Here is a 26,756-nt window from a genome sequence, read left to right as displayed (position 1 = left end):
ACTCTATGCCAACAAAGGGGTGTGGATGGAGTGTGATATGCTGGCTCTACACTACTGAAGTCTTCTCCTCCACTATAGTGATCCTCTTGAGGCTTGCTTTAGGGCCACTTTGCATTGGCTCTGAGGTTCAGTGGTTCACAGTGCAGGTTGAATCTGGACCCTTGTTTTGTGCTTACGTATATGTGTCTCTCCTATTTCTAGACATGCATTGCCACCCATGAATCTAATGGAATTGACATTATAATTGCACTGATTCTGAATGACATAAACCCCCTTGGCAAATACTGTATGGACCTAGTGCTTCAGCTGAAGGTATAGTAAACATTAACTTACTTATCCAGAGTTAAGTAGTTGTAGGGAAAAATGCCTATGCAGGAGCTCTAGGTAAGCTGACACTTCTTTATCTTACCACAGCAAAACATACTGAGCAGCATTAGAAAACAAACCTTGCAAATTTAACTTGGTTCTGCTCAGGATAACCAGTGAATCAATCTCAAAACCATCATGGATATCAGTAAATCAGCTACTGCCATCATGCCTTTGAATGTAGTTTTATCTTTCTTTAAGATCCCAGTCCAACAGAAACTTGTATCTAATATGAAGTATCTAAACCCCAGATATAAAAAAAAATCCTTAGACTGTTAAATGCTGTGCTCTTCAAGTAGTGTAACAAAGCAGGCATTTCTATATATTGGACTCTAAAAATGGTACAAACGGGAGAAAAAGTATGTATCAGCAGGCCTGCAATTAAAGTGCCAAATACTGTCAAAAGCAAAGTTAAATTAGTGTATTTTAATTTTCTCCTTAGTTGTGTGCATGCACAGGCACTTGTGTGTTTGCAGGTGTGTAAGTGGTGGTGTTTTTGCTTTGTTTGTATCCCTTAGGGAAATGTGTAGATCCCTAGATTAGCATGACATTGTCTTCCTTTATAGAGCACAGATTGCCTAGTGATTTTTTTGTTATTTTCCTGCCATCAGAATGATCATTTTCTGTTGTAGATGTGTAAATCTCCACTGTAACAGAGAAGTAGTTCATTGTGGCTACATTACATCATACTGGTGACATGTCTGATAATAGTATTGTAATTATATCAAAGGGATTTTAATAACTGTGATAACATTGGGAAATCAATCCGCACCCCTTTCCAGTAAAACATGTAAGAGGTATGTGAAGCGGGCTATATTCGATTCGGATTTGGATTCAGCCCAAATCAGGGACAGTGATTCGATTCCTTTATTTGGATCACTGTCCCTGATTCGATTCAGCCAAATCCGAATCTGAAGATTCGATGCTGATTTGGAGAATCAGCAATTCGGACACAGACACAGCTTTAAATATTTTTTTGTGCTAGCACGTCTTGTGGGCGCTGTAATGCTGGGGCACGCAGAACATCTCGCATATGCTGGGGAATGCACAGGGGGGCCACTGCCCGCACCCCTCAGCTAGGTGATTGGCTGTGGAGGGACCCTCGGTGCCTCCCCCAGACTCAGGTGGCACCGATCGCCAAACTGTGGAAGTGTGGTGGGGCCCCCTGCACGCTTCCCAGCAGACCCGAAAGTGGACCGGAAGTGCTCCTAGTCCACTACTTCTGGATTTGCTGCTGAGCGTGCTGGGGAGCACCCTGCACTTCTGTGGGACACTCCATGCCCCTCCCCCCCAATCACAGCATTCACAAGCTGCCTGCTACCTGGAGGTATGTAGATAAAACATTTAAAGCCGTGACTGTGTCCAAGTCACCAAACCTTTCTGAATCTCTCCGAATTGATTTGGACGGTTCTGATTTGATTTGAAGAGATTAAAGGGTCCTCTGATTTGATTTGGGTTCACAGATTTGACTACCGAATTGGGCCAAATCTCCACTGAATCAAATCAGGGACCAAAGCTTCACACAGCCCTAGTAAGCACATCTTTAAGCACAAAAATATTTCCACTGAAATCAAAATTCCAGTTAGTTCCTGTAAAATTGAAGAGCTACATCCACTCCTGTACAGTTTTGATTGCCATTTAATTATTGTGCTAGACATTTATAAAGCAACATTTTGTAAACAAATATATAAAGGAAAAAATAATTTGTCATATCTTCAGTAGGCGTTGCCTCAAAGATCAGCTGGGCCCATTTTGTGTAATTCTGTAGATAACATGTTATTACTCAAATAGAATATGTTTGATGAGAAAAGTTGTGACATCAAAGACTGAGACTGCGGCCCTGATTTTTCTGTTCAAGAATTGGATCTAAATGATTAAATCATCTGTCTTGCGCAGATTGACATTCATGGCAAAACTACTAATAACATTTAACTATTGTTACATTATTATATTATTATATTATTCCTTGGAGAATTTGTGCATTTTTTGTGCAATCCTAAGGTTGCAAAATACAGGTTTTGGATATTACAATAAACATCGTGCATGCATGCACACACAAAAGCCTGTATTAAGAAATCTCCGTGGCCCTTGATCTGCCTGCCAGATCATAGCATGCTGCTCCTGCTTCCCAGCTCCTGCTTGTCAGAAGTTTGAGATGCAGTTTTCTAGAAATCTCTGCACCTATGTCTGTGAAACTTGGCAGTCTTCATGGCCTCAGAAGGGGCTACCATCCCTGCAAGTTGCATTGGAATCAGGCAAGAAATGACAAAGTTATTACAGGCAGTTTTGTGCTTCTCCATTATAGCCTATGGGCAAAACGCTGATACAGCATCAAAACAGCGAAAACATTTTGATGAAACAAAATGGAACAGTGCTCTCAAAATGAAATGAAACTCAAAACAAAACACTGTTTCGTCAAAATGGAAGGCGAAGCAGAACGCCAGAATAAATCTCTCTCATGTCCTTGGGGCCACTAACCTGCCAAATTTTAAGCCCTGTAGTTAAAAAATACATTTCTTAGCTCCATAGCTACCCAAAGGAAAGGTCACCAAAATTACTTAGCATGGGCAAAATAACATATTTTCCTCTATCTCATTCTCAGAAATTTTTATCCAGAGTGGGAAATTAAGTGGACTTAATATTTAGCAGAGTTATAAGTCAATGAAAACAGGTTCATATATCAAGAAGGGCCAGATAATTGTAATAATGGACACGCTACCAGTTTCACTTATAATATGGTGCCACAATGTATCTTAAAATAATCATGCAAAGGTGCTACTGAAATCAGATGTACTGCCCATTCTGCTCAGTCCCCCTCAGCACTGACTCTTTTTCAACTCATGGTGAACAACTTCAGATACACTTTGACTTCCTCTGTACTTCCACAGCGGAACAGCCTTCTTTCCCATTTCCAATTATTCCTATTTCTTCATCAGGCTTAGATGTCTGGCAAACATCTCCAAACATCTGTGCAGATAAGAGGCTCTGTTGCCCTTTCTCTTAGCCTGTTGTGTAACTGGTGTCGCCCTGCCCTCCTGGGGTGAAGCCAGACCAGGTGGCCCTAAGCATCATCTGCATATTCAGTTTTGAAGGGTCCTACAACTTGTGACAAAAACACCCAGGTCCAGTTATGAGTTGGGGCTAATTAGCATAGGGATCCAACGTTGAGGAGGTATCTGAAGCACACATGCATACTGAGCAGTACTGGGTTCTGGGGTCACCATGGCTTGAAATGCTGTTGACTCTGCTGGACCCCAGCTCAATGAAATATATAATAAATCATGAGCCTTTTTGGTTTTGGACTAGTGTCATGCATAGTTTGTACTGTGTATAAGTAGGTAAAAAAGTATTGTTCAAAAGTATGTTTATGGAAAACCTATGCTGAAACTTGCAGCAGTTTGCAAAAAAAAGTTAAATGCATCAATTCTGGATGAAGTCTTACAAGTATGCATAATAGTTTGCATATATGCAGATTATGAAAGGTATGGGGTTTTTTTCAAAGTCAAGGTTTTCTGGTCCCTTGCTTCAAATTAGCCTCTGCTTGCCCCTCACTTCCATGTACTTGGGGAATGAACAGCCTGAGCAAGGTCTGACAGTAAGGGGTGGGGGAAGGGGATGCACAGGGAAGAGGTTGGGGGGGGGGCATAGGGAAGGGGGCCACTTGACCACCCCAGCCATTTTCCCTGCTGCAAGAGTGGGAGGGGGCTGAATTAAAGACAGACCTCTGATAATTAGAGTATATACTTGGACAAGTATAACAAATTTATAATTTTGCTATATATCAAATCTAATTATGGAGAGGTGTCTTAAATTTAGGGTTGTCTTAGATTTGAGTAAATATGGTATTTATGGTTAAGATGCTAGTGAAAAGCAAATAGTAGTAAAAAGTATATCTTTCTACATTCCCCTCAGGAATACAAGAATATGCTGAATACTTGGTTGTCAAATAAAGTTTTCAGATTATGGAATGTATGTAACCAGTTTATTTTATAGCCTTTGAGATAATCACTAATAATGCCCGGGAAAAAAAAAGGAAAGGGAACCTGCATTATAGACAAAACCTTTTGTATAATACCATTTGTAATTACCTCTGCTGTGAATTGTTTTAACAAAATACCGTTATAAAAAGTGCTAGGTGAGCAATAAAAACAGGAAATAGAACATCATTTATTGTGCACAATACAGACCAAAGTGTTGTAGTTCAGTCAGATACTTTTCAATATTTAAAATACCCCTTTCGTGATATTCTATACAGTTAGATTTGCAGTATGGTGACATTAAATTGGGGAAAAACTATTAAATATATCCATAAAACAAAAGATGAAAGTCATTTAAAATCTTGTCCACCAAAAAAGTGGTCCTAGCAATCTCAATTAAAACAAATGCAAGGATCGTTAATCCATGAAATAGATTTTAAATTTGCATTATCTTGGTTTTGTGTTCCTAGAACAATGCCTCCAAGCTTTTGCTGGCTATTATGGAAAGCAGGCATGACAGTGAGAATGCTGAAAGAATCCTTTTTAACATGAGACCAAGGGAACTGGTAAGAATATTTTGAATATACATTTTTTTTTGGCTGAATTAAAACAAACCTATCATCAAAACATTTTTAAATGTTTTGCATCTAAGTTGAAGGGTATTGGCACCATAAAGTAACACAGTGTATCAGGCTAGTACTAATTCACAAAAAGGTCTTTCCAACGATCAAGTGTGCATGATTTCAGTCTTTACAACTTCATTATTTTTATCCATTCCAAGCACTTTCCTGTAATTGTTTCCTAAGTAAATTATCATTAAATTACTTCACTTTCACTGTCTTCAAGTACTCTGAGAAATTAGGGACCAGGTGGCCCTATATAAATTTTTGAAGACGGTTGGGGGTAATTAGCATAGGGATCCTTTGTTGGAGAGGTATCTAAAGTACATGCACAGTATGCGATACAGAGTAAGAAGAAAAATATTTGCCACACAGGCCAAAAATAAATATATATATTGGAACATTTCTTGGTATATTTTTGAATGCAGATAATATTTGCATTAGTTCCCATAACTCTAAATAATGATTGCAAGTTTGGGTGAGTTGTTGTTCCCATCCAAATTTGACCTTTTAGCTGCGGTGACTTGGAAAACAGACTAAGACCGTTTTGCCTAGGCAAAGTCCATTGATATGGTGGGGCTTGGCGGAGGTATAGAGAATCATACGTGAATGGCATTGCTGGAGGACAGCTAACAAAGAAACAATTCATTGTTTTCTTTCTAAAATTGTTTCCTTGGAATCCCTGACCCTTCCAATATCTGGTACCTAATCCATAGCCTTCTTTCTCTTGGGTTTTCTTTTTTCTCTTCAACTCCTTGGAGAATTAGTGAGTTTGTTGCAACATGCTTCTGGCTAGAAACAGGTTGTAAGTGGCATACGTTACAGGTCTCAATAGCAAGGGATTGCCAGCAGCATCAGTGACCTTTCTTTAAACATGCAGCTGTCAAACGCCCTTTTACAACGCCCAGAATTTGTGTAGCTTCCTCACTGATGCCAAAGTTTTGTGGGGAAAGGAGTGTTGCCATTTTGAACTTCATAGATTTGTGTATGAACTAGGATTTTTTTCAAAGGATTTCCCATTTTGCATTAGATCCATTTAGTATCTTGCTTCTAGCACAAGTTGTTACCAAAAGAAAAAAATATCCCAGAATTGTGCAATGTTCTACATAATGAGGAGAATTATTTCCTGGCTCTTGCAGGAGATTCATTGACAGACATATGCTCTGAAGCATATGATTTTGATCTTGATGATTATTGTTAGGATCTTATATCAGTTTTTGCTGTCTGGACTTTTTTTGTCTTTTGTCCCATGAACGCTGTAGCAGGGCACTAAGGTGCCTGCTACTTGAGGAGCAGGAATGGCCACCCAGGTGTCGGTTGCCAGGGCAACCGGGAAGAGCTAGGGGCCCACACCTGTTGAGTCAGCTGACCAGAAGGGGCAGGGCTGACTTCTATAAAGCACAGGCTGGAGGCTGGGAGAGGGGGTCTCAGCTGGTGGCCAAGGAGAAGGAGTGCTGCCTAACTAAGCAAAGGGGAAAGGCCTGAACGCGAGCAGTTTGTTATGCTGGTGAAGGATGGAGCACCTGCAGAGTGTGACTCAGAGGAGGTTAGCTGAGTGGTTTAGCTTTTGTGTTATAGCCCAGGGGCTTGTGTTATTGTTTGCTGTTGTCTACCAGGGGACCAGGTGAGGCTATAAGGGAATGAAGGAGGCCTCATAGGGAAACCACGACAGTGTGGGAGTCCCAGTCCCCCGAGAGTGGGCAGTGCGAGAAGCCCCGAGAGAGAGTGGGCAGCGAGAAGGCATCCAATAAGACCAAAGAACGTCTGGTACATCCACAAGGCTTGGGGTGGTTGGAGCCATGCATAGCCCATAAGGCTGGGTGCACCTGAGCCCCATTCCAGAAAATGGACCGGTATAGCACAGGAGAACCGTAGCCAAGAAGACTAAAGGTAGCCTCCCCATAATACACGGAAGACCAAACACGTGGTGGGCGAGATTGCAAGGTGCGGATAGGCAGCTTGGTGTGGTAGAGAGGGTAACTAGGGGGGAGCATGGCGACCCCGAGGTTCCTGTCCTGTCACAAATGCTTTTCTCTACATGTCTCACTAGTGAGTGTTTAAAAAAGGGTTTACCAATTAAATAAGACCCTCCTTGAAGTTAATAACAACATTGCCATTGGTTTAAGTGTTTTCAGGATTTCATCCTCTCCATTTGTATGATGTTCATAGGATCATAGGAAACAAGGGCTGGAAGGGACCTCATCAGGTCATCTAGTCCAGTCCTAAGCTTAAGGTAGGATCATCCCTGACTACATTATTGTAGTCAAGTGTCTGTCTAACTTGCTCTTGAAAATGTTCTGGTGTGTCTGTAATACCAGTTTGTTGTTGTTTGAAATTTACAAAGTGTGCACTTGATCCCATCATTCCAAAACATTAAGGAAGATATTTAAACAATACTGGCCCCAGGACAGACCCTTGGAGAATCCCGCTTGATACCTCTGCCCAACTAGACATTGAACCTTGATTACTGTGCCTTGAGAGGGATGATTTGATCAGTTATGTATTCACCTTACAGTATTTCCAAGCTGTCCACATCCTTCTGGAAGTATAGGGCCCAAAGCTGGACACAGTACTCCAGGTGAGGTCTTACCAGTGCTGAAGAGTTCTGAAGTATCACTCCCTTTGATTTGCAAAGTGACACTGTTGTTGATGCAACCCAGCATGCTCTTGGTCTGGGTTTTTTGGTGGTGGTTTTTTTCTGCTTCAGCAGCAGGAGCACACTGTTGGTTCATATTCATTTTATGGTCCACTGTAATCCCCAGGTCCTCCCCTACAGTACTGCTGCCTAATCAGTCATTTCCCAGTCTGTATTTGTGCATACAGTTATTCTGTTCCAAGTGCAGGACTCTGCACTTGTCCTTGTTGAATCTCATCTACTTGGTTGCAGACCATTTCTTCCAGCCTATTCAGGTCATTCTGGTTCCTAGCCCTAGTTTCTGGTGTGTCTGTAATACCAGTTTGTTGTTGTTTGAAATTTACAAAGTGTGCACTTGATCCCATCATTCCAAAACATTAAGGAAGATATTTAAACAATACTGGCCCCAGGACGGACCCTTGGAGAATCGCTCTTGATACCTCCGCCCAACTAGACATTGAACCTTGATTACTGCGCCTTGAGGGGGATGATTTGATCAGTTATGTATTCACCTTACAGTATTTCCATCTAATTCATGTTTCCTTAGCTTTTTAATGAGAATGTGGTTTGAGACAGTTTAGACAATAGCTCTGCTTGTATGAAGCTCTCTTGGTGTACAAGTTAAACTTAAGGCCATGGGACAATGATAGGGGCCTATTAGGGTGGTTGGCAAATGAAACTGGAATGCTCATCATTGCCCATGTTACCATATACAAGCACAGATCCAGTGACTTCATCCTGCCTCAGCCAGGCATGACGGTCCTTCCAGATCACCTTATCTGAAAAGAATGCAGGACCCCTAACTGGCTCATAACAAGGTCTAGAAGAATGAATGGAATTCTTCTTTCCCACATAACTCCATTAAAGGGTCTCACTCATCTCATGTGGCCTGAAGCATCTGAAAATCTTACAATCTGTGATGTACTTATCCTCACTGGCCCCTGTATAGCAGGGAAGAGCTGTTATGCCCATTTTACAGAAGGAGAATCAAGGTGCAGAGACACCAAGAAACTTTTCCAGGATCATGCAGAAACCTTGAGATAGTCTCCTGAACCCCAAGCTAATGCCCTAATTATTAGATCATCATTCTGAAATGACATAAAGCATCTTCTGTGTCTAGACCAGTGTCACCTAAAATAAGCATTTCAAGCACCAGACAACAATTATACTGCACACTTCACAGCCTGTTTTAAACTGCTGAAGAGAAAAACAATGAAGGTTAAGATAAGAATAAACCAAATAACTTCTGAATCTTTTCTTCGTTCAAAAAGTGCTTTTCAGTGTACATATGCAGCTCAAAGGACTCCAGGGGACCTGTCCAAACGTAATCTGTAGGCAGTACGCAATTTCCATGGAATTTAAGTAGGTTCATGTCCATTTGTTTTTATTTGTTTCTAAGGTGGATGTAATGAAGAATGCTTACAATCAAGGTCTAGAGTGTGACCACGAGGAGGAGAATGGTGATGACAGTATTTCCCCAAAAGATGTTGGTCATAATATCTATATATTGGCACATCAGGTATGCCTTTTGTTATCAATTATAGAAGTCCTGAAAGTGTGGGAAGATGTTCTTAAACTCTACCTCAGACCTCTGTGTATTAAAAATGTGAATTTCCTGTGTAACATCTGTAGGGTCAGAATTCTGTCTGGCATAAGCTTGTCTAGAGTGTTTTTAGAGGTGAGTATCCAAGTCTTACATACTGTGTGTGTGGGAGTGGGCAGAGTATAACAACTCAGAGTGCAGCAGGTACTGTATATTCAACATGACTCATGTCACTTTAGGAGTTTTCAGCCCAGATATAACAAATAGTTATATTAATGAAAAGATAAATTGAATCAGATTAATTTTATTATTTTTATTCCTAGCTTCTATTGTTGTATTAAATAAATGTGCATGGAAATACTAAGTTTATTTTTGATCTGTTAGATCTTTCTGGCAATGTCAGTAGTTAGGCTTTTTGGCTAATTTTTTCCTTTTGTATTATGTAACAGTTTCACTGTTTTTTCTGATTCTACCTATTTCCTAAACTATAAAGTTGACTATGGGTAATGTTTTTGTTGTATGGGACATTTACATTTCAGAATATTAGATCTTGATGTTAAAATAATGATTGTATTCTATGTCTTAAATGGCTGTACAACTTTATGGAACACATTTTATAACTAAAGAGGTACGCCCAGATAATATTGGCCGTTTCATATAAAGGAACATATCTTTTTCATGGTTTTTATTAAGCTCGTACAGATAAAAAGAAAATAACAAGGAAATGTGTTGCAAATAAAGTGTCAGAAAACAACAGAAAAAATTAAGTTACTATCACAAATTTGAATAACGCCAAATGGAAGGAAAAAAAACAGTTTGTAACTGCACTAATAATAATATGAGAAATAAAGATGATTCACTGAAGTATATGCTCTGTGTGTGTGTGCATGTGTATACACGTCTGTTTTTATATATGTATATACACACACACACATTTGTGTGCCTATGGTAAAACGAGTTTACTGTTTAATAAGTGAATCTTGATCTTATTACATTACTATGGCTAAATTCTAGCCCTGTGTGCAGAAGTTCTATCAGAGATAATAGGATTTTTTGTGGAAAAATATTCCTGCATAGTATATGACCATTTTCCCTAGTGAAAAGTAACCACAAAACAGGAACAAATCAAAATGGGACTTTTTCATATATACTTTGAGATGTCTTTGCTCTGCTGTGAATTGTTATACAAGATTCAGAACAATAGAAAATAACTTGCTGAGAGCTGAACATAGGTCATATGTACCATAAGCCTGCTAGAATAAATCTAAAGAGGTGTCATAATCACTATTCAGGGTAAGTTGGAGGTATGATTACAGTATATGTAGATATACCCAAGCTGGCAATTGGTTTCAGCTGCCAAGTATCTACCCAGGTTCCTGTATGGGGTTGTGCAGTCAGTGCTGTAGCTTCACTGTTGTGGGTACCTGAGCTAGTCGCATGCTATGCTTGTCTACCTGTCCTGGTGGCAAGTGTAGGCATTAGGCCTGTGTGAAGTAGAAAGTATTCACTTCAGATTTGGATTTGGCGATTTGGAGGAACAGTGATTCAATTTGGCTGAATCCGAAGATATTTGGCACTGAATCTTATTCAGCCATAGACTATACAGGTAGGCAGTGCTGGTGGGAGCAGCTGGGAGAGGAGCTGAATGAGCTCACAGCAGCCCCAGGGGAAACTGTGGCTCATCTGGCTGCTCCCCCAGCTGCCCCCTTCCAGGGCGAGGCAGGCAGTTGCTGGCAGCCTCGGGAGAAGCTGCAGGGGCTGGGGGGAATGATCGGGGAGCTGGGGGATCGAACTGGGAGCTCAGGCATCTAATCCGGAGCTGGAGAGAATGATTGGGGGCTGGGAGAATGAACAGGGGCTTCCCCCCAGCTCCTGGTTCCATCTCCCAGCTTCCAGTTGTTCCCCCAGCTCCCCGATCATTCCCCCCAGCCCCCATGGCTTCTCCCAGGGCTGCTGGCTCAAGCCACAGCTCATCTGGCTGCTCCCCTGGGTGTCCCCGTGCTGGGGCGAGGCAGGCAGTGCTGGCAGCCCTGGGAGAAGCTGTGGGAACTGGGGAATCAAACTGGGAGCTAGGGAATTGAACCAGGAGCTGGGGGGAAGCTTCTGTTTGTTCCCCTCATCCCCTGATCATTCCTCCCAGCTCCCGGTTCAATCCCCCAGCTCCTGGTTTGATCCCCCATTTCCCATTCATTCCCCTGCTTCCCCGATCATTCCCTCCAGTCCTCATGGCTTCTTCTGGGGCTGCCAGCACTGCCTGCCTCACCCCAGCAGGGGGAGAGCATCCAGGGGAGCAGCTGGACAAGCTGTGGCTTCTCCCGGGGGTGCCGTCAAGCCAGGGCTCGTCTGGCTGCTCCCCCAGCAGTTCTCGCCAGCTCTGCCTGCTTGTATAGTCTATGACCGAATCTCTGAATCTCTCTGAATTGATTCGGAGGCTTTTGATTCAATTCAGAGAGATTAATGGGTCTCCTGATTTGATTCAGATTTGGAAATTTGGTCACTGAATCAGGCGGAATCTCCTCCGAATCGAATCAGCTACCGAAGCTTTGCATAGTCCTACTAGATGTAGCCTGACGTACCGAGGCCTGATACCTGGTGAGGTATATTTAAGGCTTTGTCAGCTGTTTGCAGTGTCCTTCCCAGTCCTAAAGAAGTAAATAACTTTGCTTGTGGTAAAAATCTCTATCTTTCTGTAAAAATGACTGATTCCCTTCTCTCTGTCTGAGTGTCAAGTAAATACATCTTTTTACAATATCCATGCAATCATGCAGAACATCAGACCACAGCACAGCAGAAGGTTGGCAGGCTTGATCATTCTATATGGGAACTTTTTCTCTCCTTTCTTAATGAAAAGCTATGGGTTTTAGCACATCACCAGTAACCTTTGAACCTTTCCACATGTGCCCTTGTACTCACTCTGGGCTGGGCAGGGTATGAACTTTGGTCCCTCATGAATTAAACCATTGTTGCTTAGTTCTTTTCCTGGCTCCATTCTCTAAACTCCCTCTAATGCTGTGCTACGTCTCAGTAGCTTATTGGTAGTTCAGCCCTGCACACTGTTTAGCTGACTTCATTTACATAATATTTCTTTGCTCCTTACATAGTTCATTTTTTACTATTTTCATAACTTGCATGGTTATAGCTTTTGTACCACTCCAGAGCAGCGGATGCTAGTATAAAGTTCCTCTTTTTGTTATTACAGCCTCATGCACAAACAGTTTATTTTGGGGCACCCAGACTTTCGTTTTTTGTCGTTGCACTTTTTAAGGGCTGTAGTGGGTTCTGCATTTTGCTACTGCTACATCCTTCCCTGCCCTTCCTGTGGTTGGTTTTACCAGAAGCAAAAGCTTTCTTGTAAGCATCTGACGTGCATAGAAATATATAAATGTCACAGAGGAAGCTGAGGACTATGTTATGACCTCTTAACACTGGAGGGCTGGGCACAGAAGGTCCATGAAAGCATGGGACATTGTACAGTATTTACCATGCAACATAGTTACTCATCATTCTCCTTCTCCTTGCTTTTCCCTCTCTTGTATGTTTTTCCTTCTTATCTCTTCATCCTCCTCCAGTCTGCCATATGCCCACCTAGTCTCCCTCCAGTGACTTCAGTCTTCTTCTCACATTACTGCTTCCCACTCTTCCTGTCCCGTCTGTTATGAGCAGTCTGCAGTCTGGTTTGGAGGTGATGGTTCATTTCAGCTGCAGGTTTTTTGTAGCCCATACCAGTGCAGAGTCATGACACAAATCGGTGCTTGATATCATGTGCTAGAAAAAAAGCCCACTGTCACCAAATGGACAGCATGCATGATTTATCTCACAAGAATCTACTGCGGCTAAACATGCTATTTGTCTCCGTCCATTCAGACACCATGCCTGCAGCCAACCTTTGAGCTTTACTCAGTCACTTCTTTCTTAAGTTTCTCCAACAGTTTAGGGTGACTACCAATAGCTTTTTGTTGCAAGGTGTATTATTTTGTTCCAGTATCTCAATTAAGGGAAATCTATGTAGCACTTTAATAACATTTTATTAAAATGTAGATCATGCTAAACCAAGGGCATACTCTGTCTTGTGAAGTTAATGAGGTACTCATGAATAAAATGCATAGGGTGATGTCTCTTTAGTCTTCGTAAAGACTTGTGATGCAGTATCACACCAAAATTGATCCGAATACTCAGCTTTGGTTTGGTCTGTAAACTGGGGACCTAGTTGTTTAAATGAGGAAGAACGTCAGAAGGGATGGCACAGAGAAACCTTCCTAATTTTCAAATTACTGCTTGAGCTTGCAGAACTTGTTGTTAAAAAAGGAATTTTTTTTCAATAGGTCATGAGATGAACAAACTTTGCTAAGGGAGTCATCTGGAATTGTGTTTCTCAACCACCTACAACGTGAAAGAAAAAAAGAAAAATTGTGACTCCATTACATTTACTATAAATGTAAAAGTAAAACATGGATCAATGATAGCAAGGTCAGGCCTGTCTAATTTAGGTGTGTGTGTTTCATAAGCTTGGTGGAGAATACATAGAAATTAGGGCTGGAAGGAATCTTAAAAGATCATCAAGTCCAACCTCCCCGCTCTGGGCAGGAACACTGTTGAGATCAAATGATCCCAGCAAAGTGTCTGTCCCATTTCCTCTTGAAGGCTGCAACCAGCGGGCCTTCCCCAGCCACCCTAGGGCGGCTCTGCTCTCCTTGTAGTTGTCTCCACCCCTTCCATGCCTGTTCGTCACTGGGGTAGTTCTTCCTCCCACACCACCAACCCCGCTCTCGCCTGCCATGACTTTAATAGATTTCATAGACATCAGGGCTGGAAGGGACCTCGGGAGATCATCGAGTCCAGCCCCCTGCCCAAAGGGCAGGAAGTCAGCTGGGGTCATAGGATCCCAGCAAGATAAGCATCCAATTTACTCTTGAAGGTGTTCAATGTAGGTGCTTGAACCACCTCCGCTGGCAGACTATTCCAGACCTTGGGGGCTCGGACAGTAAAGAAATTCTTCCTTATGTCCAGCCTGAAACGGTCTTGCAGGAGTTTGTGACTGTTCGACCTCGTCATCCCTTGGGGCGCTCTGGTGAACAAACATTCCCCCACATCCTGGTGGTCACCCTTGATAAACTTATAGGTGGCCATCAGATCACCCCTGAGCCTACGCTTTTCCAGGCTAAAGAGTCCCATGGCTCTCAGCCTGTCATCGTAAGATCTGTTTTCCTGACCTCTGATCATGCGCGTGGCTCTCCTCTGGACTCTCTCAAGCTTCTCCACATCCTTTTTGAATTGTGGAGCCCAAAACTGGACGCAGTACTCCAGCTGCGGCCTCACCAAGGCCGAGTACAAGGGGAGAATGACGTCCCGGGATTTGCTCGAGAAGCATCTATGGATGCAAGCCAGCGTTCTGGTCGCTTTACTAGCCGCAGCATTGCATTGGAGGCTCATGTTCATCTTGTGGTCAATGATGACCCCCAAGTCTCTTTCTTCTGTAGTGCTATCCAACTATCCGCCGAGCCTATAAGGATGCTGCAGGTTTTTCCTCCCAAGGTGGAGAACCTTGCATTTTTCGTGTTAAACACCATGAGGTTCTTGTCTGCCCATTTGCTGAGCTTGTCCAGGTCAGCCTGGATCACCCGCCTATCGTCTGGCGTGGATGCTTTGCCCCAAAGTTTGGTGTCATCGGCGAACTTGGCCAGTCTACTCCTGACTCCAGTGTCCACATCATTAATGAAGATGTTGAACAGTATGGGTCCAAGGACAGAGCCTTGAGGGACCCCACTGGTCACAGGGCACCACGATGAGTGACTGTCATCAATCACAACCCTCTGGGTCCAACCACGAAGCCAATTTCCCAGCCAGCGGATCGTGGTGGAGCCAAGGTCACAACTGGGCAGTTTCGCCAAGAGGTGATCATGGGATACCAGATCAAAAGCTTTTTTTGAAGTCAAGATATATGACATCAATCTCTTCTCCCCGGTCCAGGTGATAGGTCACCCGGTCATAGAAGGAAATGAGATTGGTCAAGCAAGACCTACCCGCAACAAACCCGTGCTGGCTATCCCTTAGGATGTTAGCCTGGGCCAGTCCCTCAAGGATGGCCTCCTTAATAAACTTTTCTAAGATCTTCCCCAGGATAGAAGTCAGGCTAATGGGCCTGTAGTTAGCCAGATCCACTCTCCTCCCTTTCTTGAAGATCAGCACCACATTGGCCTTCTTCTAGTCTTCGGGCACTACACCAGAGCGCCAGGAGTTTTCAAAGTTCCGTGTCAGGGGCTGGGCTATGACGCTCACCAGCTCCTTGAGTACCCTGGGGTGCAGATTATCAGGGCCAGCTGACTTGAAGGCATCCAGGTTCTCAAGGTGTTCCTTCACGAGGTCAGTATGTATGGAGGGTAGGGGATCCCCATCACCCGGATCTCCCTGTCCCATAGCAGGCATGGGCGATGAAAGACTGACGCAAAGTACCTATTTAATAGGTTGGCTTTTTCCTGGGCGTCAGTTGTCAGTTGCCCCATCTGGTTCAGCAGGGGTCCAGCGTTGCCCTTGCTTTTCCTCCGGCTCCCCACATATCTGAAAAAGGACTTTTTGTTGTCCTTGATGCTTGAAGCTAGTTGGAGTTCAGTTGCAGCCTTGGCTTTCCTGGTTTGCTCCCTGCAGGACCGGACCAGCGCAGAATAATCCTCCTTGGAGGTGAATCCTGTCCTCCATCCTTTTTAGGCTTTCCTTTTTAGCCGCAGGAGGTCCGCTATGTCCCTGGAGAGCCAGGAGGGCTGCTGTGCCTTCTTGCTGCCTTTCCTCCGTGTTGGAATAGATTTAGCTTGTGCATTGAGGATCACTTCCTTGAGAAGCAACCACTCTTCTTGAACTCCCATCTCTCTGGGGTCATGGTCCCTAAGGGCCTGACCAACAAGCCTCTTGAGCTTGTCAAAGTCTGCTTTTCTGAAGTCAAGGACTTCTGTGTTGCTGACTGACTTGCCAGCTTTACGGCGGATGGTGAAGGTGATCAGCTCGTGGTCACTGTCACCCAGCTTCCCATCGATCGCTAGGTCGCCGATTAGGTCGTCCCCCATAGCCAGTACCAGGTCGAGCAGCGTTTTGCCTCTCGTTGGCCCATAGACTTCTTGAGTCAGGTAGAGATCCAGTAGATATCTGACTATGTAGGGTAAGTGTGTGTAAGGGGCAGGCACTGGTTCATCCTTTGTTTTAAAACAGTTAGCAGTCCTTTTGTGACCTCCCACTCCTGGGAATTGCAACCCATCAGCTGAGAGGACTGATCTAGGTATCATTCATATTAAAATCATGCTGAGAGACTCCAACTTGAGCAATTCATTTAAGCAAAGGCTTTATTTTAAGCATATGCTTAAGTTACTAGCTATATGGGAGCTAGGGAGAAAATAATTATGCAACCACCACAATGGCTTTTTTGAGCAGATTATAACTTCCTAGAAAACGAGGACAACTGGAGACCCTCTGGGTTAAAATGCATGGGGACGTGGCACAGGGGACACAATTGTCTACTACAGACCTCCTAATCAGGAACAAGAGCTTGACCAGGAATTCACCAGGGAACTGGCTGAGACTGCACGCTCTTGGTGCATGGTTGTCATGGGAGACTTCAACTACCCAGACATCTCATGGGAAGAGCACTCAGCCAAATCTGAATGGTCACAAAACTTCCTCATGTGCATGGACGAGCTCTACCTGACTCAAGAAGTCTTTGGACCAACAAGAGGTAAAGTGCTGCTGGACCTGGTACTGGCCAAAGGGGATGATCTAGTCAGCGACCTAAGAATCGAAGGAAAGTTGGGAGACGGGGACCATGAGTTGATCACTTTTACTATCCATCACAAAGCTGCCAAGTCAGTCAGCAATGCAGAAGTCCTCAACTTTAGGAAAGCTGACTTTGACAAGCTCAGGAGGCTTGTTGACGAGACGCTACGGGGTCATGACTTGACAGGGAGGGGAGTCCAAGATGAGTGGTTGCTCCTTAAGGGAGCAATCCTGAAAGTACAGGGGATGTCCATCCCATCTCGAAGGAAAGGTAGCAAAAGGGCACAGCAACCTCCTTGGCTCAGCAGGGAACTTGTGAACCTCCTATGTCTAAAAAGGCTTATGAAGGATAGAAGACAGGAATTGCTATAAAGGACAAGTATTCTGCACTGGTCCGCACCTGTAGGGAGTGAACCAGGAATGCCAAGGCTGCAGTCTAACTCACAACTGGCCACACATACCAAGGACAATAAAAAGTTCTTTTTCAGCTATGTGCAGAGTCAGAAGAAAAGCAAGGGTAACACTGGACCCCTTCTAAACCAAATGGGACAACTGACAGCCGACACCCAGGAAAAAGCCAGCCTGCTTAATGGGTACTTTTGCATCAGCTTTTCACCAACCCAAAGGGACCACCCTGCCTAACAAGATGTGGGATGGCCAGGCTGAGGGTGAATTTATATGCAGCATCAGTGTAGGCCTTGTAAAGGAACACCTTGAGAGGCTGGGCACCTTCTAGTCACCTGGTCCTGACAGCCTGCACCCCAGAGTACTTAAGGAGCTGGCAGGCATCATAGCCCAGCCATTGGCAAGGATATTTGAGCTCTTGTGGTGCTCAGGTGAAGTACTTGAAGGTTGGAAGAAGGCCAGTGTGGTACCTATTTTCAAGAAAAGGAGGAAAGTAGATCTGGGGAACTACAGGCCAATCAGCTTGACCTCAATCCCTGGAATGGTTTTGGAAAAAATTATTAGAGAGACCATTCTAGACAAGTTGGCTGATGGCAACATTCTGAGGGACAGCCAGCATGGGTTTGTTGCAGGTAGGTCTTGCCTGACCAATCTCATTTGCTTCTATGACCAGGTGACCTATCACCTGGACAAGGGAGAAGAGATTGACGTTATATATCTGGACTTTAAAAAAGCCTTTGATCTGGTGTCTCATTATCTCCTCATGGAAAAGTTAGCCAACTGCAGCCTCAGTTACATCACAGTCCAGTGGCTGGGAAATTGGCTCCAGGGTCAGACCCAGAGAGTAATAGTCCATGGAAGTGAATCACCAGGGCACTCCGTGACCAGTGGTGTCGCCGAAGGCTCTGTCCTTGGACCTGTATTCTTCAACATCTTTGTTAACAGTGTGGACACTGGTGTCAGAAGCGGACTGCTAAGTAGAGTGGCGAGGATAGGCTGGTGATCCAGGCTGACCTTCATAGGCTTAGAAAGTGGGCGGATAAAAACCTAAAGACTCAACATGGATAAATGCAAGGTATTCCATCTTGCAGGGGGAGGGGGCACCTGCATCACGCTTATAGGCTCGACAGTGCTACCCTTGCTAGCACCATGGTCAAAAGGGACTTTGGGGGTCATGACTGACCACAAGATGAATATGAGCCACGAATGCAATGTTGCAGCTAGTAAAGTGAACAAAACTCTGGCTTGCTTCCATAGATGCTTCTCAAGCAAATCTCAGGATGTCATCCTTCTGCTGTACTCAGCCTTGGTGAGGCTGCAGCTGGAGCACTGTATCCAATTTTGGGCTCCACAATTCGAGAATGATGTGGAGAAGCTTGAGACAGTCCAGAGGAGAGCCATGTCCATGGTCAGAGGGCATGAGAACAGGCCTTATGAAAAGAGGCTAAGAGCCATGGCACTCTTCAGCCTGGAAAAGCACAAGCTCAGGGGTGACCTGGTGGCAGCCTGTAAGTATATAAAGGGTGTACATCAGGATCTGGGGGAATGCCTGTTCACCAGAGCACCCCAAGGGATGACAAAGTCCAACAGTCATAAACTCCTCCAAGACCATTTTCGGCTGGACTTAAGAAAAGATGTCATTACTGTCCAAGCCCCCAAGGCCTGAAATAGACTCCCTCCAGAGGTGGTGCAAGTACCTACTCTGGCCACTCTTAAGAATCGTTTTGATGCTTATCTTGCTGGAATCCTTTGACCCCAGCTGACTTCCTGCCCCTGGGGCAGGGGGCTGGACTCGATGATCTTCCGAGGTCCCTTCCAGCCCTAATGTCTATAAAATCTATGAAATCAGGAGAGTTTTTAGTAAGGTTAAATTAAAAGTTCACTTAAATATCAAGGGAGAGCCAAAGCAACTGATGTAAATACAACAGTCTCCTGATGGCATCGGGACAGTATGAAAAATAGTTTTCCTCTTCCCCTTAGCTTTAGAAGAAATTAACACTGCTTGTTAGTCATGCAGGTATATGGCATAAACAAGCATAAGCTTGAGCCAAGCTATTTCCAAATAGTCTGGTTCAGTTGGAAGTTCCCTTTCAATAATAAGATCTTAAAATAAAAAGAGAGAAAAGAAGCCAGTTTTTACTGTGAATCATAAGGTTCTTTCTGGATGCCCTACTAAGTATACAGGAACAACTGGTGATCATGCAGTGGTAGAGTAGTAGGAGTATGCATAAAGAATGTTTATTAAATAGGTAATTAAAATGTTAATAATTATTGATGGCATGGATTTATACTCCGAGAATAATAGTGCCCTTCGGGCTATTAAAAAAGAGAGTTAATAATTTTGCCAGGTAAAATAGGATTGGTTAGATAATGAGACCTGGATATAATACATTCATTAAGGAGAGTAGGAGTTGAAACTCTGGTTATCTGCACGGTTAAAAATGTAAGCAGTGCAAAGGCACATAAAATCTTGTCCTATGACAGCCTACATATGCATTATGAAAAAATGTATTTCCTTGACTGTAGCAAGGGACAGCACCATGTTTTTGGTTATGTTTTTACAAAGCCTAGAACTAAGGGGTTGAGGTCTGAAAGGTGTGATACAAATATATAAATAAAAGTAAGAATTGAGAATAATTCTGATTCACCTAGAAAGTTTGCCTTTTCTAGTGTATTCCTTCTGAGGACCTTTAAAATGGTAATTAATTATACTTTCCTGGTGCTCCAGTGAGTTAGCAGGTTTTACTCATATTACAGACAAAGAAACTGAGACCTATCTATACTACCTTCATGCCATTCTAGGGAGCATTGCTTGGGAGCACTTCATGCTCCCTGGTTTCTGCTCTGCACATCCAAATTCCAGAACTGAAGCCCTAAAGTTGCCTTAGATCACATTGTGTGTGCACCTAGCACTGCTCTTAAGCTCTGCGTCTCAAGCACACTTACGGGTTTGCAGTCTGCCCTATTCTAAGGTGGCAATGTGACCTCTTATGTGGAGCATGAGAAAGTGTTTCACAGTGGGACTCCTGGGTGAAGCAAGAAGCTGGCTTAGCCATGGCCCGAGACCCAGATAGGCTGGGTCCAGATGGGAACAAGAGGTAGGTGACCTGATTCCCAGGTCTTTGCTTTAAGTACTGGATTGGTTTCTTCCCATGGTAACTCAGCACCAGTTAATTAACAAAGGAGGAAAACTGACATATAGAACATCTTTGACAAATCAAAAAATAAACTTTCCTGGAACAAATTACTACCTTAAGGCTCTTTAAAAGTTAAGCTATATATGTTTTAAAATAAATTCCTGTGCTGCTAATAATGCAGATCGTTAAAGTTGGAAGAAATTTAATTGTATGATAAAAGCTGCTGTATGTAGGGAAAGGGCAGTGGAAAAGGGAGGTATTATCAGGCCTGATGTTTATACTGAGTGAGTATTCTTATTTTCAGGGCACAGAGAAGCTGCTGGCTTTCCTTTGGTTGGTTTTGTAGTTTCATAGTAGCTAGGATCAGGAGGGGCCGGATCAGATCATCTAGCCTGACCTCCTGCCACAGGCAGGAATGAATGCTGGGTTCACAAGACCCCAGACAAGTGATAGTTTCATAGTAGCTAGAGTCGGAAGGGACCTAGGTAGATCATCTAGTCCGACCCCCTGCCTTGGCAGGAAAGAGCACCGGGGTCAGATGACCCCGGCAAGGTGCTCATCTAACTTCCTTTTAAAAATCCCCAGGCTAGGAGCCTGCACCACTTCCCCTGGAAGCTGGTTCCAGGCCCTAGCCGCCCTGACTGTGAAGTAGCGCCTCCTAATATCTAATCTAAACTTACCCTCCGCCAGCTTGTGACCGTTATTCCTGGTCACTCCTGGCAGCGCACGGGGGAACAGGGACTCCCCCAATACCTGCTGATCCCCCCTGACCAGTTTGTAGCAGGCCACAAGGTCCCCCCTTAACCTTCTCTTGTGGAGGCTAAACAGGTTCAGGTCCCGTAGCCTCTCCTCATAAGGCCTGCCCTGCTGACCCTTGATCATACGAGTGGCCCTCCTCTGAACTCTTTCCATATCATACGAGTGGCCCTCCTCTGAACTCTTTCCATATTTATCATCTAATCTCTTTTTGAATTTGCCCAAGGTAAGGGCGAGGACCACTTCCCTAGGAAGTTGGTTCCAGATTTTGGCTACCCTAACAATAAAATATTGTCTCCAGCCTTAAGCCACAACTGGCTTGAGATGTACCTTTGGATGCATGACAAGGTATGGCTGGCTGCAGTCTGGCATTGGCGGCTCATGTTCATCTTGGGGTCATCTTGGACTCCAAGATCACTTTCCGCCTCTGTGCTTTCAAGAGGGGAACTCCCCAGCCTGTATGTATACTGTGGATTCCTTCTCCCAAGGTGCAGCACCCTGCATTTGCCTGTGTTGAACCCCATCCTGTTCTCATCTGCTCACTTTTGTAGTCTGTCTAAATCTAGTTGCAGCCTCTCCCTTCAAATGTATCCACCTCAGCCCACATCTTAGTGTCATCAGCAAACCTGGACAGCCTTGAACCCTCTTGTCCAAGTTGTTAATGAAGATGTTAAACAGTGCAGGCCTGAGAACTGACCCCTTGGATACCCCACTGATCACATCTCACCAGTTTGAGTACAACCCGTCCACCACTACTCTCTGAGTGTGCCCCATCAGCCAATTTTTTAGCCATCCAACTGTGCAGGCATCAATGCCACAGTCACTTAACTTATTGATGAGGATGGGGTGAGAGACAGTGTCAAAGACCTTCTTAAAGTCTAAAAAGACTGTGTCCATGGCATCACCATCATCCAAGGATTTAGTTACCTGGTCTTAAAAGGCAATCAGGTTGGTCAGGCAGGACTTGCCTTTGATGAACCTATGCTGATTGCCCCTGACCATGATCTCCCCTGCAGGCCCCCCACAGATGTGCTCCTTGATGATTCTCCTCAAGATCTTCCCAAGCACCGAGGTGAAGCTTAGAAGCCTATAGTTACTTGGGTCCTCCTTCCTCCCTTTATTGAAAATTGGGACCACATTAGCTAGTTTCCAACCCTTCAGCGCCTGGCCAGATGACCACAAATGCTCATACAGCCGGGCCAAGGGCTCCGCGATGATCCCTGCCAGCTCCCTCAACACCCTTGGGTGGAGGGTATCTAGACCTGCGGATTTTAAAATGTCCAGCTCTTCCAGAAGATCCCTAACTACATCTGCGCTGACCGAAGGTCTGACAGAGCTATCCCCCAGATATTGTCCCTGCTTCTGGTAGGAGGGATGTCCTGGTCCCTGTTCAAGAAAACAGAAGCAAAGAAACTGTTAAAAATATCAGCCTTCTTGTCTGGGGCAGCAGGTGGCAGTTGACATAGGAACTAATTGGATCAGCTGACCGCCAGGGGGTGAGGCTTGGCCTTCATAAGGAGGGAAGGCTGAGGCCAGACACAGTTCCCCTTGGGCAGGGGCAGCGGCAGCGGCAGCGGCAGCCTGAGTTGATGGTTGCAGCCTGACCACTCTGACTGGCTGCAATGATGCAGGGATAGAGAGAACCCTGGCGGAGGTATGGGAGAGAGCCAGCATAGAGCGGAGTTGGCATTATAAGCTCGGGGGGCTTATGATGCGTTATAGCTGGCTGGCATATAGTTTTGTTGAGTTGTGATTATTACACCGGAGGACCGGGTGAGGCTGTAGGGGTGTGAGGAGGCCTCACGGGAGCTCCCCAATAATCTGGAGGTTCCTGGTGCCCAGCGTGGCACACCGGACGGTGCCAGGCGGGCACAACTGTTGGCGCCAGTGGGGCACGTGTTGGGGGGTGTTGACCCCGCCCTACTAGGGCAAGTGACCCAGACGGTGGTCCAGGGGGGCCAGGCACAGCTGCGGCCACCTGAGCCCCAACCGGGTGTAGGACACAGAAGAAGGGTCAGGGGCCAGGCACGGCTACAGGCCACCTGAGCTCAAGCGTGAGAGGTGCGACATAGGCCTGAAGAGGCGGGTCTGGGGGCCAGGTAAGGCTAAGGCCGCCTAAGCCCCAACCCTGAGAAGCCCGAGTTGGGAACAGAAGGCCCCAGTGCGGGCAGGCGCGAGGAGCGCGAGCAAAGGCCCCAAGGCGGGGCAGCGGAGCACAAGAGGCGCGACCACAGGCCTGAGTGCAGGCATAGAAGGCTCAAGTGCGGGCAGCGAGCGCAAGGAGTGCGGGCAAGGGCCCCAGTGGGGGCATAGGAGGCCCCAGTGCGGGCAACGAGGGCAAGGAGCGTGAGTAAGGGCCGCAGGGCTGCAGAGCACAAGAGGCGCGATTACAGGCCTGAGTGCGGGCGCGGAGCTCGAGAGGCGCGACCACAGGCCCGAGTGCAGGCATAGAGACCGTGGGGAGTGCGGGGTGCAGGCCAGTACACGAGTGGCTGCGGAACATAAGGGAGGCAGGCCTGAGTGGGGCACTGTCTGTGAGATACGAAGCCCCGAGAGGGGAATAAGCCCATTGGGAAGTCCGGGCTGGGCAAGAAGGGGTGCAGTCAGAGAGACGCCTCAGGAGGGGGCACGTTATTGAGTAGGCCCCGGGAAAGGACCAGCACAGGGACTAGAACCAAAGTCCTGGTATAGTAAGACCGGCCCCGTGCCAAGAAGGGCAGGAAGGCAGCCTCCCTAATTGAACCAATAAGATCAAAGACGTGGCGGGCAAGATAGAGGGTGCATTCAAAGCCCAGGTTGGCACGGTAGGCAAGGGCACTAGGGGAGGTCACGGCACCCCTAGGGGCCGTCCTGCCACACTGGCATAGCCACAAGATTACCATTTGAGTCTTGCAGGGGTCCTGCATTGCCTGGTGCCCTCTCCTGGCTCCCAGTGTACTTGAAAAAGGACATTGTTGTTGTCCTTAATCCTGGATGGTAGCCTGAGTTCCATCCCTGCCTTGGCCTTCCTAATAGCCCTCCTACACTCACGGGCCGAGGAGGAGTACTCCTCCTTGGTGATAGCTCCTTCCTTCCACTGGTTGTATGCTCCCCTTTTAGTCCTCAGGCATTCCTGAATGCCTTTGCTGAGCCAACGGGGTTTCTGAGCACTCTTACCTCCCTTGCTTCTCTCAGCGACTGTTACCCTTTGGGCCTGGAGGATCATCCCCTTAAGGTACGACCATCCCTCATGGACTCCCATTTCTTCTACCTTCTGGGCCCTCGGTGGCTCCCCCACTAATCTCCGAAGCTCATTGAAGTTGGCCCTTCTGAAGTCAAGGGCTTTAGTCTTGTTGTAAGCCCTTGACACCCTGCGCTGAATAGTGAATTCTAGCAGGTAATGATCGCTATTACTCAGGTGGACAAGGACCTGCAGTCCCCTCACCAGGTCATCCCCAGTGGCCAGGACCTGTGCACCTCCTGGATAAGGTGAAGGTGCTGTAATGCAGCCAGGAACCTATGTGAGCCGTCAGACCTGGCTGTCCGCTCCTCCCAGCAAATATCTAGGTAGCTTAGGTCACCCATGACAATAACATCCCTTGACCTAACCACCTCTATAAGCTGACTGGAGAAGTCCTGGTCCAGGCTCTTCTCCCTGGTTGGGTGGTCTGTAGTAGACACGTACTGTAAGGTCCCTTTCACCATACCCCCTTGTAGTTTGACCCACAGTGTCTCTGCCTGACCCTCCTCTAACCTGAAGCTAATGCTTGATGATGTGAGGTGCTCTTTGACATAGAGCGCAACCCCCCCACTTCCTCTCTGTCCTGTCACTTCTATATAGGGTGTATCCCCGAATGCCCACTGCCCAGTCGTGGGTGGGGTCCCACCAGGTTTCTGTGAACCCTACTAAGTCTGGATTCTTAGTCACAATCAGGAGGCACAGTTTCTCCTGCTTGTTCCCCATACTATGAGCATTAGTGTAGAGGCACTTGAGGCCTCCTGAGGGTGCACGCGCCTCCCCCCCCACTCACAGGACAGTTGTGGCCCCCTGCTTCCAGGATGTTGTTGCTTACCTGGGCATCCCTTTCTCTTGTCACCCTGAATACTGGTGAAGCATCCTCTCCACTCGGAGTGGCCCCTTCCCCTGGTGAAGCTAGTTTAAAGCCCGCCATATGAGATCAGCCAGCCTAGAAGAAAAAATGTTTGCCCTTAGGGGAGAGATGTAGCCCATCCCATGTTGTATCTGTAAGTTTTGGCAGCAGTATCTGGAATCATGGGTAGACCTTTTCTTGACAATATTAGAAATTAAATTAAATGAAAACACTTGTATCCATTCTGTTAGGCATATAATTTATGATAGGACACAGGGAAGTTATATGTTAAAGTGATAGATCTGAACAGGATTTCTATGATTTAATTGCTGGGGAAGCTAATTGGCACTGATTCAGGTGTGAGGTAAGAGCATTCACTAGGCCTTTGTCTTGGCATAAGAATGTAGGACTTCAAAACTGGCTGGTTAGGCAAAAATGCACTGTTTCTTAGGAAGGAAGTGTGACCCTGGTCACAGAAAAATCTGTGGAGAAACTGACTGCTTAGAAGAACTGCTGCTGAAGATAAAAAGGGATTGCTTAATCAAGTCCCAGCAATTCCTGCCACAAGGAAATGGATTTCATTTTGGAAGCTGTATTGGGCAAAAGTTACAGCACTGTGGGTTCTCTAATTCCCTTTAACTGTTTGGCACATTAACAGCAGGGCAACACCAAGGGAAAGGTGTGGATAGAAATCATATGAAGGAGATGTAGCTCCAAGGCATGTTCTTTCTCCCTCCCTCTGGTAGCGTAGTATAGTTGCCTGCATTTCCTCCGTAAAATCTGCGTCATGAGAAAAAAACACCTCCTGGCCTTGTTGAGGTTTTCTGCTCCTTCGATGCAAAGAATTTTCCTTATACCTCATTGCTCCTTGGGCTTTCAGCACTTATGTTTCAGCAAGAACGTCACAGAAGTCTTGGCTGCTGACAGCATGGCTGGAACATACTGAACAATGGCACTTCCAGCCTTTCTGGCCAGCACTGTTATTTTTGTATGTATGCTCACTGCTGATGGCCACCCTCATTGGCTGCCACAATAGCATCCCTGTCGTCTTTCTGCTGGCAGAGACTTTGTATTGAATCTGACTCATTAAATATTAATAATGGTTTTATTTATTTGACTGTTAATAAACCTGGAATCACTTTATATTCAAAGGAGGTGTGTGTGATGTATGGGAGTGGGAACTCTGGAAAAAAGGTGGAAGTACAAAGGAGCTGGTCTCACTTGGTGTAAAGGGGTATAGCCGCACTGAAGTAAGGAAGGCTACAGTGATTCGCACCAGGGGAAGCTTTGATCTTTTAGGCAATACATATTACCCACTTCATATTGCAGTGTCTGTTTCAAATGTTACAGGACCATGTGAGGGTTCTCAGGCAGCCCTCCACCACTTTTTTCAGTATAACTGTTTCACTTCTGATCTTTTACCTTCCTTTTGTGTTTAGGTTGTAATCTCTTTGGAGTGGGGATTGCGTCTCATTGAGTGTTTGTGCAATGG

The 26,756-nt window shown here is 45.4% G+C and overlaps 1 protein-coding gene across 11 annotated transcripts in view; it reads left to right on the top strand.

The window, feature by feature from the left end:
• The window catches only part of ITPR2 (inositol 1,4,5-trisphosphate receptor type 2), a 537,951-nt gene that overhangs the window by 321,967 nt on the left and 189,228 nt on the right, over positions 1 to 26,756 (top strand). For all 11 annotated transcript variants that reach the window (XM_090043677.1, XM_090043678.1, XM_090043675.1 and 8 more), the window contains 3 exons: positions 202 to 312; positions 4,814 to 4,909; positions 8,998 to 9,117. In XM_090043677.1, coding sequence (XP_089899803.1) covers positions 202 to 312; positions 4,814 to 4,909; positions 8,998 to 9,117 — 327 coding nt within the window. The remainder of the gene's footprint in view (positions 1 to 201; positions 313 to 4,813; positions 4,910 to 8,997; positions 9,118 to 26,756) is intronic.

Source organism: Crocodylus siamensis, chromosome 4 (assembly GCF_052110815.1).
Source record: "Crocodylus siamensis isolate JL-2025a chromosome 4, ASM5211081v1, whole genome shotgun sequence".
NCBI classification, from domain to species: Eukaryota; Metazoa; Chordata; order Crocodylia; family Crocodylidae; genus Crocodylus; species Crocodylus siamensis.
This window is presented reverse-complemented; position numbering and strand designations above follow the sequence as displayed.